Source organism: Oncorhynchus nerka, linkage group LG15 (assembly GCF_034236695.1).
Source record: "Oncorhynchus nerka isolate Pitt River linkage group LG15, Oner_Uvic_2.0, whole genome shotgun sequence".
NCBI lineage: Eukaryota > Metazoa > Chordata > Actinopteri > Salmoniformes > Salmonidae > Oncorhynchus > Oncorhynchus nerka.
In genome coordinates this window covers 26,439,627-26,459,567 of record NC_088410.1, presented here as the reverse complement: position 1 = coordinate 26,459,567, position 19,941 = coordinate 26,439,627, and the positions used below count along the sequence as shown (strand labels likewise).

Below are 19,941 nucleotides of genomic sequence, written 5' to 3'. Positions count from 1 at the left end.
GTGTGTGTGTGTGTGTGTGTGTGTGTGTGTGTGCGTGTGCGTGCGTGTGTGTGTCTGTGTGTGTGTGTGTGTGTGTGGAGTTTGCATTGTGGGGAGAATGGAATCAGAATTCAGAATTCCCTTCATTTTGGGGCTCTAGAACTCCTGGGTTGTTAGTGGTTGGGGTGAGAGGATCTGTTAAGACAACAACCTGTGATGAATACAGAGATTGCCTGTGTCCCAAATGGCAACCTATCCCCTACACAGTGCACTACTTTTGTCCAGAACCCTATGGGCCCTGGTCTAAAATAGTGCACTATATAGGGAATAGGGTGTCATTTGGGTCACTGCCAGAGATAGGGATTGAGACAGCCAAGGAGAGAGGGGAATAGGGAGCCAGGGAGAGAGATAGAGAGGGAGAGATGGAGAGCAAGAGAGAGAGAGAGGGAGATGGAGACCAAGAGACAGAGAGAGAGAGACAGAGACAGAGAGAGGGAGATGGAGAGCAAGAGAGACAGAGAGAGACAGAGAGAGAGGGAGATGGAGAGCCAGAGAGACAGAGAGAGAGAGGGATATGGAGAGCCAGAGAGGGAGATGGAGATAGAGAGAGAGCCAGAGCACAAAGACTAGGAGTTGTTGGGCCTGTGCCGCAGGGTGTGGTGAGGAGAGGGGGATTTGGAATTGGATCCCCCTCTTTCTGATTTCCCCTCACTTTTTCTCTCTCTGATTCTCTCAATCTTATTTCTGCCTCTTCTGCTCTCTTTAATTGGCCACAGAGTGTGGTGTAGCATAGTGTGTGTAGGTGTGTGTGTGTATGAATGCGTGCGTGCATATGGCTATGTTCTCTGTTGTGTGTGTGTTCTGTAGGGGCTGCATGGCATTCCTAATGCACAGTGCTGCATGGGGCTGAGGTCTCGTAAATCTACTGGGCTTCAACGACTCCCAAAAACTCAGCTTGGCGCTCGTGCTCCGGGGTGACTTCAAACCCTCCAAAACCGCACCCCTACACACACACAATCCCCCCCCCCCCCACACACACACATACAGACAGACAGACAGACAGACAAATTGAACACATTCTCCTACCTCACCTCAAGGGTGAATTGGCGGGATGCAGGAGAAGCAGTGTGATTGACAGGGTGTGTGTGTGTGTGCATCATATGCTCTCCCTGCAGCTATACATACAGAACGTGAGGTTGACCCGAGATGATCAACCAGCTGAACATTGACCAGGGTGTTTAAGGATAAGCCAGCCAGTCAGTCAGTCAGTCAGCCAGCCAGCCAGTCGTTGATTAAAAACAGAACTATGTTCTCTTCAGAAAACACAAGTCCAATTGTGGCTGACTCTTACTTTCTATTAGCCTGTAGATGACTATAACAGATGGCTGGGGTTAAAGAGGTTTGGTGTTCTTTCTGTAGTATTGTGGTTAGGTCCCCTTATACATATATACAGTAATAGGATATTTCACTGATGCTTTTATACAAAGTGACTTACAGATGTAGGATCTTATATTGATCACTCTTTTGTTCCTGATAATCTTGTACTGTGACAATATAGGTCGAATTAAGATCTTACATCTGTACATACATATAACAACTCCCAGAAGAAGAAATGGTAGGCTTACGTAATGTTGAGTGTTTCTGGTAGTTGTGAGACGTGCGGTTTGTAAGTGTTGGCCACCCCTGTTTGATTGGAGTGGTGCCGTCTATACCCTATTGTTCAAGTGGGCTACACTTTATATTACTATGTGTGTGAGAAAGGTGTTCAAATGCCTGTCTCTCACACACACACACACACACACACACTCAAATGCATTAATAATGGGTAATGTGCATGACTATGATGAGTGAGGGACCCTGTAATTTGACCAACCTGTCTTTAACAGGCAGTGAAATACCAATTGACAACGTTAAAACGTGATGGCAAGTAAGGGCTTGGCAGTTGGCACGATCAGGTTTAGTAGCTGTTTCAACGTTATAATTGCGGTCAATGTTGGTTGGTGTTTTAAGTTTGATGTTGTCTCTATCCAACTCCCAACATGATCACATCTTTATAAAGCGCCACGATTTACATCTGAATATTTGATAGGGAAATAGAGGGAGAGAGAAGGGGGGAGTGTGTGTCAGAAAGAGTTCACAAACTTTCCCCCAAAGTTTGTGTAGGCTTTCACTTTCAGCTCGAGGCGGGGTTAGTGGTACAGCATAGAGTGAGCGCGAGGGGCACAGCGGAGCGTTTTGCAATGCAGTACCACATGCAGCGGACTTCCAACTTCTATCCAACTTGAATAAGATTCCACTTTATGAACTCTAAAATAACCATGTACTCCCCTTACTGCTTGACACAGGTAAAAACTCTACTTTTCTTTGGTATCCTGCCTCCACTTTAGTTCTCCGGATGTTGTTGTTTTTTAATGTTGTCGTTGTCCATGTACGGTGCCGCTAGTCAATAATTTGGTTTTAGGGACCTTTTCGCTATCCGCTCGTTTCAGATGGTGTGTTCGGCTTCTCTCCGCTCTCTGTCCCTCTTCCCCTTTGATGGCATCTCTCCAACAGGCTTTCTTGTGCGTTTCATTACACATGGTTAGAAGAGAAAATGGCGCTTCTCCTGAATCTATTTTATATCAAAAGGAGGGGAGAGAAGTGCTCAGGAGGGAACAGGGCTCGCGCTATTCCTACATTAGTCGCCTGTTATGCTGTCCTATAGCTATTTAAAAACACAACAATTACACAACCATGTCAACTAAGTAAAAGAACCAGTATTGAATGTATTAGTTTTCGAGTGCTTTTCCGTGGAAATGAACGATTTTTCTAACTTTGTTGCGATAGTTGCGGTGGCTATGGAGGTGTCTGAGCGACTGTCACTGTGCTTGTCATTCAACCCACACGACAGCTGTAGCCGGGCTCTCAGCTTTAGGCTTCTGTTCTGTTGTCACATGCAAATGTCCGTATAGAGTTAGTTGAAATATAGTTTTACATTTTCAATTGATAAATGTAGTTTTTACGATGATAAGGTTAGAAGGAAAGGTGTATTATTTCGGAGGACGGCGGGAATGAATGCCCGTTTTCCCTCAGCATTGGGTTGTGTTGGGGTCACAATATTGTAACGCGTATACTTATAGATTCCTTGTATGTAATCGAGTCTGGGGAATGTTATCGGCCTGTAGTTTTCTTTCATTTGACACACAACTGATGCGACCTCACAGGCCTAGACAATGAAGGGAGAAATATGCCATTAAACTATGAGGACTTTATAGGCCTTTGACATCTGACTGTATAGGCCAGATGAGTACATTTGTAAAGGTTGCTTGTTTTATTTGAGTTGATATTTGCTTGTTGAACGAGATACCTTTACGGCAGAATACGGGTGAATACATAGGCCTACATGAGGGAGTGTTGGTTTTGATATTCCTTTTGGGGTTATTGTGGACGGCAAAAGGCAAGCAATGAAATGGCAATGCCGTTGTGCGTAACTTTAATGTGGTATTTATAGGCCTAACATTGAGGCTTTTCCCTCGGTTGGTTTGGAATTCGGATATGTGTTGACAGTGGTTGGAGAATCAAGTATTGTAGGCTACATTTAACAATTATATACTGATACAACATGTAGTATTTTAGAAATAAAACATATGGCACACAAGGAAGCGATTGTGGATCATGTGCTTGGCTAATGTGTTGAAACTGTTTTGCTGCTGACGAGTCATACGAAGGCTTATTTACCTAAATAGAAAATGACTAATCTAAGTGACTGGTTAATTTATTTCAGATGAAAATCTTAAAATTAGGTCACAGTGCAATTTACTGGCCCGTTTCACTGGAATCCGTTTCGTAGCCTCATGACAGCAGGCCTATGCTGCTTATATGCATATGAAATAACAACAGGACAAATATGATTTTATTAATTGACTTTATAAAACATGTAACATGTGATTAAGACTTTGGATGTGTATATTTGGACTTCACTGTAGCCGTCTGAGAAAAAGCGTTTGAGCGCGCACGGAGCGGTGCGAATTTCACCTATAACTGAGAAGTGCAGGGCAGGACCGGCAGGACCGAACTTGTTTGCCCCTTGAAGCTCGACGGAAGTAGCTTACAGACAGACAGTAGGCTATTATACACTTAGATTTGAATATCGCCTTAAATGTCACAATCTCAGCACTCGTTTCACTATTTTCCTTTGTCTGGTGGTCCCATAGGCAGTAAACTGTAGGGCTTCCTCTTCTAAAAATACATGAATATTATAACGTTTTGTTTTTTTCAGTGTGCGTCTTGATGTTCTATTTTGTTTAGTCTTTTACCACTATTATTGTATGCTAAAATATAGCCTGTATAGCCGTGCAGTAGATCTATAGGTCACGGGGCCTTAGCTCCTTTTCTCAGTATAGCCTATATGCCTTACTTGTGGCTGAGGTTGAATTGTACATTTTTTAATGGCATCTCTGACTTAATTTTAATAGGATAATTCACACAATTAATATTATTTTACCAACACGCAAGTGCTTACACGCATAATAGTCCAGATTCCAGACGCAGCCTTCTCAGCTTTGCAAGTGTTTTTCGAAGTCCCATGAATTAATGAATGCCCTTCGTTATTTTAATTGGACTTAATAGCCTACTTTAACCATACAATTGGATGTGTTGTTGTCACTGTGATTTCTATTCACTTTCTGTAACAAGTGTTCAGTTTTAGAATTAGGCCTAAGGAACAGTAACCGCATGTTTGGCTGGGGAGAAATGTAGGCCCTCTCCGTCAGCTCTTTGTAGTAGACACAGTCAACGCTTCAGCTAAAATCACTGTGGAAGAAATGTCAGTCTTAAAGAAACGTTTTTCTTATAGAAAATCATAAACAGCATTAATTATTTCTTTAAAGATAGATATTGGCATATTGGTCAGCTGGGGTCAATGTAATTTAGCTTGTAAGAGTTCAGACTTGGCATTATTTAATTTGTTTATGTTTTATTTGCCTATACATTTATTCAGGGCACTTCTTTCAAAAACTGCATATTTAGTTTAGATATATTTCCAAGCCAAGTGCATATGGGGTTGAGCTCCGCGCGCATCATGTTTCTCTTTCTTTCCATTAATTAAAATTAATTGGCTACAGATCCGCCTACATGAGCCGAGCAGCGCGGCGAGCTCGTGCATTATGCCCATATGCGCGTGCATGCTGCCCATATGCGCAATACATATTGATCTTGTTAAGCTTCTGTGAGCTGATTTGTTTTCCTCGCGACTGATAGATTTTTCACCAGTAATTGATTTGTCAGCGTTATAATGATCTGATTTAATTTAAATCTAGTAGCATATTCAGTATTTGCATTATAAAAAAGGCAGTCAAAGTTGCTTGGCCTCAAGACATTATGCAGATTATTTGGCAGTGAGAATATGAAAGGAAATACATGATATTTTTTTCTTGCCTGTTCCAATATTATATGTTTGCAAGTTGTGCAAATTCTTGCGATATGATCTTTTGACTAAAAAGTTCCCTCCGAGCGTTGAACGGAGTTTTCAGAGGGCCAATTAACCTTGGTTTTCCGGTGAGTGAGAGAGAGAGAGTGTGTGTGTTTATCATACCACCCGCGGGAATTATCCTCGCGTTCCTCCGGAATCAACCATTTTGTCTGGAGATTGACTTTACATTTTCTTCGATTTAACCATATTGTTAATAATGAAACAATCAGCAATGGGGACATGTGGTAACAAACGTAAACAATCAGCGATACATTATTAATGAGGATAAAAGCTTTGTTGGAATGGACATGGTTAGGTGAGGGACCTTGGGCATGACGCGTAATGGACGCGAAGTATGGATAGCCAAATCAGTACATTTGCAAAGTGGCGCTGGGAGGGTTTTTGAGGAGGAATATGGCACTGTTTTATGTTTTTTGTAAGGAGAGGAAGGAGAGGAGGGAACCATTTGCATAAAGGTTTTATGTAATGTGTTTGGATATCAATTATTGCTTCAGTCTCCTCTTAAGTTTCCCAGAAAATGTGATGTTTAGTGCAGGCTAGACTGCGTCGAGTCTGGATTTGCTTGCGTTTTCACGAGGCTTCCGCAGTCTGCCTTTTACGCACAGTGCCAACCCATGAATTTTTCTGCTGCTCTTGATAACAAAATACGTAACCCTTGCTGGACATGCGTTTAGTTGTTGGTCGATTTAATGGCTTACATTTTTAAATATATTTTATGTTTAGTATATTCCCCACTTGTTTTAGAATTGATTTCAAGATCAAATGCGTAGGCTTACATAACACGCACTGAGCCGTGTGTGGCAATGAATGCCCGCGTTATGGTCGACTTGAAAGAAAGAAATGAGTTTAGGCCAAACATAGCTGTGAGCATTAGGTAATGTACGTTTGGTGATAAGATGTTGTCATAATTATCTCTCAAAGAATAATGTAGTTGTAGTTTGATTGCGTGTGAAGGGAAAGCAAGGACACCGCAGTATGTGTGTCCATATTAGTGTGTTTGAGAAGCGTTGCCACGAGATTTGGGCAGGTCAGCGCACAGGGATAAATGTGCAGGGCCAGCTCTAGCCTTTTAGGGGCCCTAAGCGAGATATCCTGCAATAGTACACATTTTGCCATGGGGTGGAGAGACATTTTTAAAAAGTTTTAAAGCGGCCTGAGGCCATAAGTGATGTCATGTCTGCCTGGAGCCAGCCCTGTCAATGCTGTAGGTTAACCCCTTCCTTCATCACTTCAGTACTGGAAGCACCAATGAATGATTCAGTAGTTGATGATGATGTCCTTATTTATTATGCAATTTATCAATTTGGAACAGTTGAGAAATCACAAAATAAAATGTTTGTTACATGTCTCATTTTTCAACTATTTCAAATAGATTCTTTTGCCTTCACTTTTAAGTTACAGCTTGCCATGTTAAATAGATGTTGCCTGGCTACCCAAACTCCTTGCTCCAGCCAAATACTACGCCCATGGACGTTAGTTTCTTCTCCGCAATGAGTCTGGATCTGAGTACCTCCCCAAAGATTTATAGAACGCGAACACATTCTAACCATTCTGATTGGTCCCAGAAACCGATGGGTTGGGCCAGCACCAGAAATACATGTGGGTAAAGCAGCTTTTAGAAAATTCATCACTGGCTTTGAAACTCTGATTGGTTAGAAATGATCCAATTGCTGATGACTTTGTTTTGTCCAACACTCCTCATTTTGACATCACCACAAACAACTTCAATGATGGCAGTCTCAGACTGACTATGTAGCTGACATATAGCAGTGGAAGGATTCAGTTTGAGTCGTCAGGTAAAGATAGATAGGCCTTAGTCCTGATGTCAGGTGGTAAGTCTGTCAGTAGTGTGAGTTATTCTCACCCAGTTTGTCCTCCAGGGACCTCATGCGTCAGCGGTGGGTTTTGGTTACACCGGCACCGGATGGTGACTGGGGTGTACGGTGGTGTTGGTGTAAGCCGAGGTGGCCTCCCTTGATCCGGTAACATAGCCTACCAAGCTGGTAACATCGTTCCTGCCGTGGTGTCACTTTTCACCACACCGACACGGGGACAGGAGCTGGTGTTGGACATAGAAATATAACTATTAGAATGGGACCCGCAGCCCCTCCACCTATCAGGGAACATTGACTTGAATGGAGATGCCCATTCTAGTCGTTGTATTTCTATGATGGTGGAGCTGAGAATAGGCATAAGGTTTGGGGTGATGGATGGGTAGAATGCCCCGGCGCTGCCTGGCAGGGTGACACCCTGCACTACATTGTGTTCTGGTTACTTATTCATCTCCCCCTGGCTAATGGATCACACCACTCTGCCTGGGGTCAGGTCTGCCTGGGGTCAGCTCTGCCTGGGGTCAGTTCTGCCTGGGGTCAGCTCTGCCTGGGGTCAGCTCTGCCTGGGGTCAGCTTCTGCCTGGGGTCAGCTTCTGCCTGGGGTCAGTTCTGCCTGGGGTCAACTCTGCCTGGGGTCAGCATCTGCCTGGGGTCAGCTTCTGCCTGGGGTCAGCTCTGCCTGGGGTCAGCTCTGCCTGGGGTCAGCTCTGCCTGGGGTCAACTCTGCCTGGGGTCAGCTCTGCCTGGGGTCAGCTCTGCCTGGGGTCAGCTATAACTGGGGTCAGCTTCTGCCTGGGGTCAGCTCTGCCTGAGGTCAGCTCTGCCTGGTGGGCCCTGTGCTAGTACATATGTTCTATGTGTATAGGACTATGTCTGTTCTATATACTGCAGTGCTTGTAAATGTGTACATTTACTGTATGTGTTTATGCACGCTTGTACGCATCCATGTAATAATACATGTATATACATTTACTATACTATATGCATAATGAGAAAGAATGTACATGCATATATACATTGCCACATTTAAACAGAATGCTCCATCTCTACCACTGGTAACCTAATGATGCAAGCACTAAAGTCCCAGCTAGCTGAAGTCCTGTAGGATACCTTGTACTATATCTCTCATCCCGGGTCGGGGGGCCGGGGGCCGGGTGCATCTCCTCTCCTCCTGCCTTTGAGGAAGACGAGTTAAGTCTGTTCATCTTTTTATCTGTGCAGTCTTCCTGACCGCCCATGGAAAATGGATTTACCGCACTTTACCGCTTCCCCTCCACAATCACCATGCAGCACAGGATAATAGGTTGCTGACTGTCCCCTATGTGTGTGTGTGTGTGTGTGTGTATCACACCCCAACCCCCCAGCATGGATTAGATTTTGGCTGAGCCGTGGCCAGTGGTAGCAGGCAGCCCCTACAGCGGTCTGGTGGCGGTCTGCGATATACTGCTGTGGAACACACACACACACACACACACACACACACACACACACACACACACACACACACACACACACACACACACACACACACACACACACACACACACACGTTCCAGATATACATAGTGAGGATTGTGGTGGAGGGAAGAAGTTAACTATAATCAGTTCAGTATGGTACAATATGTGTGTGTGTGGGTGTCGATACGATAGAGAGAAGAATAGATGACAAACAGCCGTATCCTCCTCTCCTCAGCCAAGCCAATCTCACCATGAGAAAACACATTTTATATTCATTGTGAAATGTGGCCATTATAAGGCACCTATTTGCTTAGTTTAAAGGTTAGAGATAAAGTGTATTGTCGAGCTCTGAAAAACCTAATCATTCAATTCACTCATGAGTTCCCTCTGTAGGGTATTAAATTCTATCAGACATCAGAACCAAATGTGCACACATACCAATAATGAAACGGTGTAGATAGATGAAGGACACAGACTCTTCTGTGTCCAAAATAGTACCCTATTCTCTACATTATGCACTATGGACCCTGGTCAAAAGTAGTGCAGTATTTAGGGAATAGGGTGCCATTTGTGAGGCAGCCTCTGAGCTTGAGCCCACACAGTCTACAGACAGACCAGCCTGCGTTTGCCAACTACCAACCAGGAACATACATAAGGTAAGGAGGGAGAGGCTGTGTCCCAAATGCCACCCTATTCCCTAAACAGTGCACTACTTTTGACTGGGGCCTACAGGGGAAAGGTTGCCATTTGGGACGCTGCCAAAGTCTGTGATTCTGCCAAGTTGGAGACAACTTTCAGAAGACGTGATAACGGAAAGACGTAATGACAGACGTGAAGGATGAGAGGAGTGAGGGATGAGAAGAGGCTCTTTGGCAGCTGCCCTGGAAGAGAAGAGACTCCCATTTTCTTTCTCTTCCTCCTCCCTCCACTTTCTTCTCCTCATCAACTTGCCTCTGTTGAAGAGAGAGCAACGGTTGGGAAGGATCCTCAACTCTGGAGGAGATGTTGTTGTTTCCCCCTCCTCCTCCCCCCTCCTCCCCTGACTCACCCGTTTGTGTTTTTTTTCTTTCATTTAGTTTCTTCTCTTTTTCGTCGGGTAGCTAACCCAGTGAATGGGACAAGGCGGTTAACCGTGAAATGAAAGCTCCTAGTTACTTTGTGGGGTTTTTCTCCAAAGAGGATTTGACACATCATGCATCCACACACAGACCACTCACACATACACAGACCACTCACACACACATAGACCACTCACACATACACAGACCATTCACACATACACAGACCAATCACGCATACACAGACCACTCACACATACACAGACCATTCACACATACACAGACCACTCACACATACACAGACCATTCACACACACACAGACCACTCACGCATACACAGACCAATCACGCATACACAGACCACTCACACATACACAGACCACTCACACATACACAGACCACTCATACATACACAGACCACTCACACATACACAGACCACTCATACATACACAGACCACTCATACACACATAGACCACTCACGCATACACAGACCACTCACACATACACAGACCACTCACACATACACAGACCACTCACACATACACAGACCACTCACACATACACAGACCACTCACGCATACACAGACCACTCACGCATACACAGACCACTCATGCATACACAGACCACTCACGCATACACAGACCACTCACGCATACACAGACCACTCACGCATACACAGACCACTCACGCATACACAGACCACTCACACATACACAGACCACTCACACATACACAGACCACTCACGCATACACAGACCATTCACACACACACGGACCACTCACACATACACAGACCATTCACACACACACAGACCACTCACACACACACAGACCATTCACACACACACAGACCACTCACACACACACAGACCACTCACGCATACACAGACCAATCACGCATACACAGACCACTCACACATACACAGACCACTCACACATACACAGACCACTCACGCATACACAGACCACTCACACATACACAGACCACTCACGCATACACAGACCACTCACGCATACACAGACCACTCACGCATACACAGACCACTCACGCATACACAGACCACTCACGCATACACAGACCACTCACACATACACAGACCACTCACACATACACAGACCACTCACACATACACAGTACAGAAAGATCTAATTAGAGCCGCTAGATCAATGTATAGGCATTGATTTCTGACAAAGCAGATCTATTGAATACGTTTTTATTTTCTATATGTATTTTCTATGTTGAATTAGAGTGACTGAACACTGTATGTCCAAGCATCCAGTGGGAATTAGATGTATAGATCCTCTCCCTTCATTTCTGCAACAGCAGTTCTATTGAGTCCATGTATAGTGTGTTCTGTATGTGTTTTATGTCTGAGAAATGCCCCTGGCTGGTAAGCAAATCTATGAATGCATTTCTATATTATACAGCTATGTATTTTATGGGGAAAATTCCCTTGCTAAATTTGGTGGGAGACGTTTATTATAGACGAAAAAATACAAGGGTTTTATTAAACAAATAGATGTCACGCTCTTCTCAGTAGAAATGAAGAAAGTGTAACGTGGATGGTTCTGACATGATTGAAACCAGGCAGTCAGCCGTGAAAACCGTGTCTCAGTTCGGAGATGCTCCATCCCATTAAAGGACTAAATCCTCCGTCTCAGATGATTTTCTACTTACGTCTTCATCAGGTGCTTGATACAATGTTTGCGTCACGTGTTTCGATACAGTTGACATTTTTGTCTTTTAGCAAACACTCTTAACCAGAGAGACTAACAGGAGAAATTAGGGTTAAGTGCCTTGCTCAAGTGTACCTGGCCAGATTTTTCACCTAGTCGGCTCGGGGATTCGAACCAGTGACCTTTCGTTTACTGGCCCAGCTCTCTAACCATTAGGCTCACTGTATCCTGTATTAGTAAACTGAAGAGAATTTGCAGACAGAAGCTTCGCTGTCAGATATGTTAGAAATATATATATATCCAGTGTAGACAGTTGATCTGAAGATTTGCAGGAAAGAAGTAGTGCCAGATAATAATCTGATTGGTTAGCTGCTAGGTTAAAGAAGTAATAACACAGCATATGAAGCAGGTAGAACAGCCTGATTGGTTAGCTGCTAGGTTAAAGAAGTAATAACACAGCATATGAAGCAGCATATTGGTTAAGCACAGCATATGTAGAACAGCCTGATTGGTTAGCTATGAAGCAGGTAGAACAGCCTGATTGGTTAACTGCTAGGTTAAAGAAGTAATAACACAGCATATGAAGCAGGTAGAACAGCCTGATTGGTTAGCTGCTAGGTTAAAGAAGTAATAACACAGCATATGAAGCAGGTAGAACAGCCTGATTGGTTAGCTGCTAGGTTAAAGAAGTAATAACACAGCATATGAAGCAGGTAGAACAGCCTGATTGGTTAGCTGCTAGGTTAAAGAAGTAATAACACAGCATATGAAGCAGGTAGAACAGCCTGATTGGTTAGCTGCTAGGTTAAATAAGTAATAACACAGCATATGAAGCAGGTAGAACAGCCTGATTGGTTAGCTGCTAGGTAAAGAAGTAATAAAACAGCATATGAAGCAGGTAGAACAGCCTGATTGGTTAGCTGCTAGGTTAAAGAAGTAATAACACAGCATATGAAGCAGGTAGAACAGCCTGATTGGTTTGATCCCCGTTAGATGGGACCATAGAGATACATGTGTATGATTAGTGTTCTATTTAGTCCTGTGGTTGGAACAAGCATTCGTCAACCATACAGCTAGATATAGGTTAGTGTATGTGTAATACAGTACCCTTTGCCAGTTGATCTGATCATAGGATACCATAGGTCTAGAGTACCAGTGCTTCACTGCATTGGCATGACACAACACACACTGAAGGTCATTTATTTTAGTGTGTTTGTACCACAGGGAGCGTTTGCATGGGGAGGTGTTGACAGGAGCGTCTAATGCTGTAGGCATGTTAGACTGTCACATCAATATAGAGCAGCTCTCTCACTCTTTTTCTCTCTCTCTGTCCCTGTCCCTCTCTCCATTTGTCCCTCCCCTCTCTCTCTCTCTCTCTCTCTCTCTCTCTCTCTCTCTCTCTCTCTCTCTCTCTCTCTCTCACTCACTCTGCCTCTGTCCCCTCTCTCTCTGCCCCCCTTTCTGTCCCTGTCCCCTCTCTTTCTCACTCTCTCTCTACATCTCCCTCTCTTTCTCTCTCTCTGTTCCTCTCTCGCCCCCTCTCTCTCTGACCCCTCTCTTTCTCTTTGACCCCTCTCTTTCTATGTCTGTCCCCTCTCTTTCTCTTACTGTCCCATCTCTTTCTCTTACTGTCCCCTCTCTTTCTCTTACTGTCCCCTCTCTTTCTCTTACTGTCCCCTCTCTTTCTCTTAATGTCCACTCTCTCTCTCTCTGTCCCTCCCCATTCTCTCTCTCTCTGTCCCCCCCTCTCTCTCTGTCCCTCCCCATTCTCTCTCTCTCTGTCCCCCTCTCTCTCTCACTCTCTCTCTCTCTGTCCCTCCCCATTCTCTCTCTCTCTGCCCCCCCTCTCTGTCCTTCTCTCTCTCTGTCAGTCAGTCCAGTACTTTTCGTACTGAAAAACGTCCTTTGATTCCGTACACCACTGTAGTAGAAGTGTGCTAGCTGGGCTAGGCCTGGACAGCACAGTCAGTCAGTCTCAGTAGAACAAAGTGTTCTCTAACTCTCTGCTCTCCTCTACTCTCAACTCACTGCTCTCACTCCTCTGGAGAGAGGAGGAGGGTTTTGGCTGCCCTCCAGGGGTGGAAAAATCTATAAGCCATTACGTAATATACCATATCTTTACCTTAGGTGAACCCAGTACAAGATCCACAGCTGTGAGCACACAGAGGGAGGCAGGGAGGCCTGTGTGGAAAAGAGATTGTGTGTGTAGGGAGAGAGAAAGAGTGCGTGTGTGTGTGTATGTGTGTGTGTGTCTGTGTAGAAACAGAGAGAGGGAGAATGAGTGTGTGTGTGTGTGTGTGTGTGTGTGTGTGTGTGTGTGTGTGTGTGTGTAGAAACAGAGAGAGGGAGAATGAGTGTGTGTGTGTGTGTGTGTGTGTGTGTGTCTGTGTAGAAACAGAGAGAGGGGGAATGAGTGTGTGTGTGTGTGTGTGTGTGTGTGTGTGTGTGTGTGTGTGTGTGTGTGTGTGTGTGTGTGTGTGTGTAGAAACAGAGAGAGGGAGAATGAGTGTGTGTGCTTTATTAGAGAGAGACTTCTCTGTGGCCAGTCTGCAGCACTTACAGACCCTCACATCAACAGGTCACATCACAATTAACTGGAACTCTATTGTAACATTCCTTCCTTTCTGTTTTTCATCTATTTATTTGTTCATTTTCAAGCATACTTTTTTTAAAGCAGCATTTGCATAGATTGACTTAAGAGGAGACTTCTTCAGGATTCTTCACAGTGACTTGGCCAAGTGATCCTGATGCTCGTAGAGTAAGTCACATCGTTTGCGATTAATTTATTTTGATTATATATACATTTAAATCAGAGTACTGTTGTGTGATGCGAAACGCCATGGCAACGTACTGCACTGTACTTCTAAAGCTGCTTCTTCCCGCATACAGGTGAGTGTGTGTGTATGTGTGCATACAGATGAGTGTGTGTGTATGTGTGCATACAGGTGAGTGTGTGTGTATGTGTGCATACAGATGAGTGTGTGTGTATGTGTGCATACAGATGAGTGTGTGTGTATGTGTGCATACAGATGAGTGTGTGTGTGTATGTGTGCATACAGATGAGTGTGTGTATGTGTGCATACAGATGAGTGTGTGTGTATGTGTGCATACAGATGAGTGTGTGTATGTGTGCATACAGATGAGTGTGTGTGTATGTGTGCATACAGATGAGTGTGTGTGTGTATGTGTGCATACAGATGAGTGTGTGTGTATGTGTGCATACAGATGAGTGTGTGTGTATGTGTGCATACAGATGAGTGTGTGTGTATGTGTGCATACAGATGAGTGTGTGTGTATGTGTGCATACAGATGAGTGTGTGTGTATGTGTGCATACAGATGAGTGTGTGTGTATGTGTGCATACAGATGAGTGTGTGTGTATGCGTGCATACAGGTGTGTTTGAAAACGGGAGTATGAGGCCGCAGGCCGTGCAGCGCTGAACAGACCTGCTTTTCACTTCACACATTGACAGTATTGACACGTCAACGCTTTCATCCCATAATATGCACTAATCATGGCTTGACAAGATGGGCCAGGCCTGCATCCCAAATGGCACCCTATGGGCCCTGGTCAAAAGTAGTGCACCCTATGGGCCCTGGTCAAAAGTAGTGCAACCTATGGGCCCTGGTCAAAAGTAGTGCACTATAGAGGCCCTGGTCACAAGTAGTGCACTATAGAGGCTCTGGTCAAAAGTAGTGCACTATGGAGGCTCTGGTCAAAAGTAGTGCACTATAGTAGTGCAGACTTTTTGGTTTTGATGTAACTGACACCATCTTGAGTTTGTGTGAGTACCGGCCTCACGATACATACATTCCTCCTTAATGGCTGTTGTCTTGATTCTCTGTCCATGTGAATATATTCCATTGGCCCAAACGTGTTCCTCTACACATCGATGCTTGGTGAGGGTCTAGTGTTGTTCAGGAAGGGTCACGTTAAATGAATTGGATTCAGGTGCCTGCTGCTTCTGTTTTCAATCTGATTGCAGACGACTTCCTATAATACAGGGGTCGGCAACAGGCGTCCTGGGGTCAAAACCGCCCGGGAAGGATTATTTTTGGCCTGCCAAAGTTTCGTAAAAAAACACACAAAAAAAAACATATATTTGTTTGAAATTCAGCAAAAAATATATAAAAAGCACATATTTTCCCAGGAATTAAAAAGAAACGTGATCTTGTCTCAATGTAATCAAGGTATGAAATGAATGAAATGTCCAACTACAATCTCTTTTTGGGCTTACGTGTAGTTGTGGTCAATTTGCAGTGTACAGATGAATATAATTATCTTCGCGACCCCCGACCCTCCAAGGCTGAATGTAGTTACCTACCTCTGCTCTAAGATGATCCACCTGACAGAAATATTGACAATTACAAAATAACATGGTAAGAATCAGTCAACTCTGATGATGATCGTTATTAAACTGTCCGTAATGACGGTTGATAATACCATATGGATTGGGGAAGAGACACACACACACACACACACACACACACACACACACACACACACACACACACACACACACACACACACACACACACACACACACACACACACACACACACACACACACACACACACACACACACACACACACACACACACACACACACACACACACACACACACACACACAAACATGTGCTGAGAGGCAATTGTAAGTTAATGTGAAACCATAGTAAAACACATGCAGATGTGGATTAGAAGGTTTTTACCCCAAACTCAGTTCTAACCCTTTCCATTGTTACTCCTTACGTTATTCCTAGTTTCATTTGACCAATCTCACCTGTGGAATTTCAACACACATTCACACACATGCAACTCTTCAACTGGGAGTCGGACCCGCAAATGAAAGACATTTGGAGCCCCCTCTCTCACCACACACACGTGGTGCTGTGGTGAGGGCGGTTGGCTGTATTGGGTGCGGTGGTGTGGGCGGTTGGCGGTATTGGGTGCGGTGGTGAGGGCGGTTGGCGGTATTGGGTGCGGTGGTGAGGGCGGTTGGCGGTATTGGGTGCAGTTGTGAGGGCGGTTGACAGTATTGGGTGCGGTGGTGAGGGCGGTTGGCGGTATTGGGTGCGGTGGTGAGGGTGGTTGGCAGTATTGGGTGCAGTTGTGAGGGCGGTTGACAGTATTGGGTGCGGTGGTGAGGGCGGTTGGCGGTATTGGGTGCGGTGGTGAGGGCGGTTGGGCGGTTGGGTTGGGGGCGGGTGGTGCGGTGGAGGTTGACAGTATTGGGTGCGGTGGTGAGGGTGGTTGGCAGTATTGGGTGCAGTTGTGAGGGCGGTTGACAGTATTGGGTGCGGTGGTGAGGGTGGGTGGCAGTATTGGGTGCGGTGGTGTGGGCGGTTGAGGGTATTGGGTGCGGTGGTGAGGGCGGTTGGCGGTATTGGGTGCGGTGGTGAGGGCAGTTGACGGTGGTGAGGGCGGTTGGCGGTATTGGGTGCGGTGGTGAGGGCGGTTGGCGGTATTGACAGGTGCGGTGGTGAGGGCGGTTGGTGAGGTATTTGGGTGCGGTGGTGAGGGGTTGGGGTGGCGGTGCGGTGGTGAGGGCGGTTGAGGGTATTGGGTGCGGTGGTGAGGGCGGTTGGCGGTATTGGGTGCGGTGGTGGTGCAGTTGACAGTATTGGGTGCGGGTGAGGGCGGTTGGAGGTATTGGGTGCGGTGGTGAGGGCGGTTGGAGGTATTGGGTGCGGTGGTGAGGTGGGGTGAGGGCGGTTGATATTTGGGTGCGGTGGTGAGGGTGGTGGCAGTATTGGGTGCAGTGGTGAGGGCGGTTGACAGTATTGGGTGCGGGTGAGGGTTGGCGGGTGGGGTGCGGTGGTGAGGGTATTGGGTGCGGTGGTGAGGGTATTGGGTGCGGTGGTGAGGGCGGTTGGCGGTATTGGGTGCGGTGGTGAGGGCAGTTGACAGTATTGGGTGCGGTGGTGAGGGCGGTTGGAGGTATTGGGTGCGGTGGTGAGGGCGGTTGGCGGTATTGGGTGCGGTGGTGAGTGCGGTTGGAGGTATTGGGTGCGGTGGTGAGGGCGGTTGGCGGTATTGGGTGCGGTGGTGAGGGTGGGTGGTGAGGCGGTTGGCGGTTTGGGTGCGGTGGTGAGGCGGTATTGGGTGCGGTGGTGAGGGCGGTTGGAGGTATTGGGTGCGGTGGTGAGGGGTTGACGGTTGGAGGTATTGGGTGCGGTGGTGAGGGTGGTTGGCAGGTTGCAGCGGAGGGCGGTTGACAGTATTGGGTGCGTGGTGAGGGTGGGTGGCAGTATTGGGTGCGGTGGTGTGGCGGTTGAGGGTGGGTGAGGGCGGTTTGGGTGCGGTGGTGAGGGCAGTTGACAGTATTGGGTGCGGTGGTGAGGGCGGTTGGAGGTATTGGGTGCAGGGCGGTTGGCGGTATTGGGTGCGGTGGTGAGTGCGGTTGAGGTATTGGGTGCGGTGGTGAGGGCGGTTGGCGGTATTGGGTGCGGTGGTGAGGGCGGTTTGGGTGCGGTGGTGAGGGCAGTTGACAGTATTGGGTGCGGTGGTAGGGCGGTTGGCATTGGTGCGGTGGTGAGGGCAATTGGTTAATGTGAAACCATAGTAAAACACATGCAGATGTGGATTAGAAGGTTTTTACCCCAAACTCAGTTCTAACCCTTTCCATTGTTACTCCTTACGTTATTCCTAGTTTCATTTGACCAATCTCACCTGTGGAATTTCAACACACATTCACACACATGCAACTTTCAACTGGGAGTCGGACCCGCAAATGAAAGACATTTGTATGGTGCTGTGGTGAGGGCGGTGGTGTATTGGGTGCGGTGGTGTGGGCGGTTGGCGGTATTGGGTGCGGTTGGCGGTATTGGGTGCGGTGGTGAGGGCGGTTGAGGGCGGTTGGGGTGCGGTGGTGAGGCGGTTGGCGGTATTGGGTGCGGTTGGGTGGGTGCAGTGTGAGGGTGGTTGACAGTATTGGGTGCGGTGGTGAGGGCGGTTGGCGGTATTGGGTGTGGTGGTGAGGGTGGTTGATGGTATTGGGTGCGGTGGTGAGGGTGGGTTGCAGTATTGGGTGCGGTGGTGAGGGCGGTTGACGGTATTGGGTGCGGTGGTGAGGGTGGTTGGCGGCATTGGGGGGCTGGTGGCTACAACTAGGGAGGCAAGATAGCTAGAAGGGGTTGTGGCTGGGTGGGAGATGGTGATATGTTTGTGTTTATTGACTTAAAGACACACACACACACACACACACACCAGGGCTCCAGACTCAGGGGAAACGTGTGTGTTTAGAGCACACAGGCCTAATGATGCTGATTTAGACATTTTTGCGGTACTCTCTCTGGCTTGTGGTGTGTTAACTGGAACAGGAGTGACAACAAGCCAGCTCAGTGAGAGTAGTGGGAGTTTGTGAGCCCTATGGGCCCTGGTCAAAAGTAGTGCACTATATAGGGAATAGGGTGCTATTTGGGGGGCAACCATGGAGGAGGGAAAACATACATCTCCAATGAGCATTGAACTCGTTCCCGGCAGTTTGTGTTTTCCCGGTTGCGCTCAATGTATTTCTTTTCATATTCAGATGTTATGGATTGGTCCTGGAATAGAGCCGATCCTTTTCCCAGCAATGGGAATTTACACTGTTTGAATGTTCTCTCTCGTGTTCCAAACAGAGGAATTTTGAGTTGGAGGCTTTATGGGAGGTTTATAAGTGAATAAACAAATAAGCTTTTAAACAAATATCGGAATGATGAAAAACTTCCCATTTAATTTGTTATTACGTCTAGATTTTCCTTTCGTGTGTGTGTGTGTGTGTGTGTGTGTGACCAGAGTAAGTACTGTAACCTACTGTTCACTGTCTCTGTGTCTCAGTTCTCTCAGTACAGGAGATACACAACACACACACACACACACACACACACACACACACACACACACGTCACACAATATCACACAAACCCTCTCTCTCTCTCTCTCTCTCTCTCTCTCTCAGTAAGAGCGAGCCATGGGTCTTATCTCAGATTTTGTCAAACTAAAAAGCTACTTTGCTAGCTTTCCTTGGAAATCAGCCCGTCTAGCCGATCTAACAACTATTTCTCCATTTGCCAGTCTATTGTCTAAGAACGGAATGTCATTCATTCCCAAAGACAGTTACCCAACTTCCCTCCCCAGTCAGCCTCTATGTTAAACCCGACCTGGTTCACCACCTTGTCTGACTCCTGTCTACTCCTCCAGATTAAAATGGTTGATAATAAACATATTGAGTTTCTTTACGGGATGTGATGGAATGCTGATACTAATGCATCAAAACCACGTCTGTGTCCCAAAGGGCACCCTATTCCCTATATAGTGTACGACTTTAGACCAGGGCCCCATATGGCTCTGGTCAAAAGTAGCTCACTATACAGGGAATAGGGTGCCCTTTGGGGCACAGACCATATTATTCTACTTAGAGGGATCTAGTGCTACGAGCCAAGTACCTATCTGAGGAATCAGATATTATGGAAATGTGCCT

General features: G+C 46.2%; 1 protein-coding gene across 13 annotated transcripts in view; it reads left to right on the top strand.

Moving 5' to 3' along the window:
• LOC115127718 (nuclear factor 1 X-type-like) overlaps positions 1 to 19,941 on the top strand; it is a 152,109-nt gene that overhangs the window by 12,107 nt on the left and 120,061 nt on the right. The window contains exon 1 of one of the 13 annotated variants that reach the window (XM_065001387.1): positions 2,132 to 2,324. The exons of the other annotated variants lie outside the window; for them this stretch is intronic. Coding sequence (XP_064857459.1) covers positions 2,280 to 2,324 — 45 coding nt within the window. The 5' untranslated portion in view covers positions 2,132 to 2,279. Of the gene's footprint in view, positions 1 to 2,131; positions 2,325 to 19,941 lie in introns of those variants that run through there. 13 annotated transcript variants of the gene reach the window in all.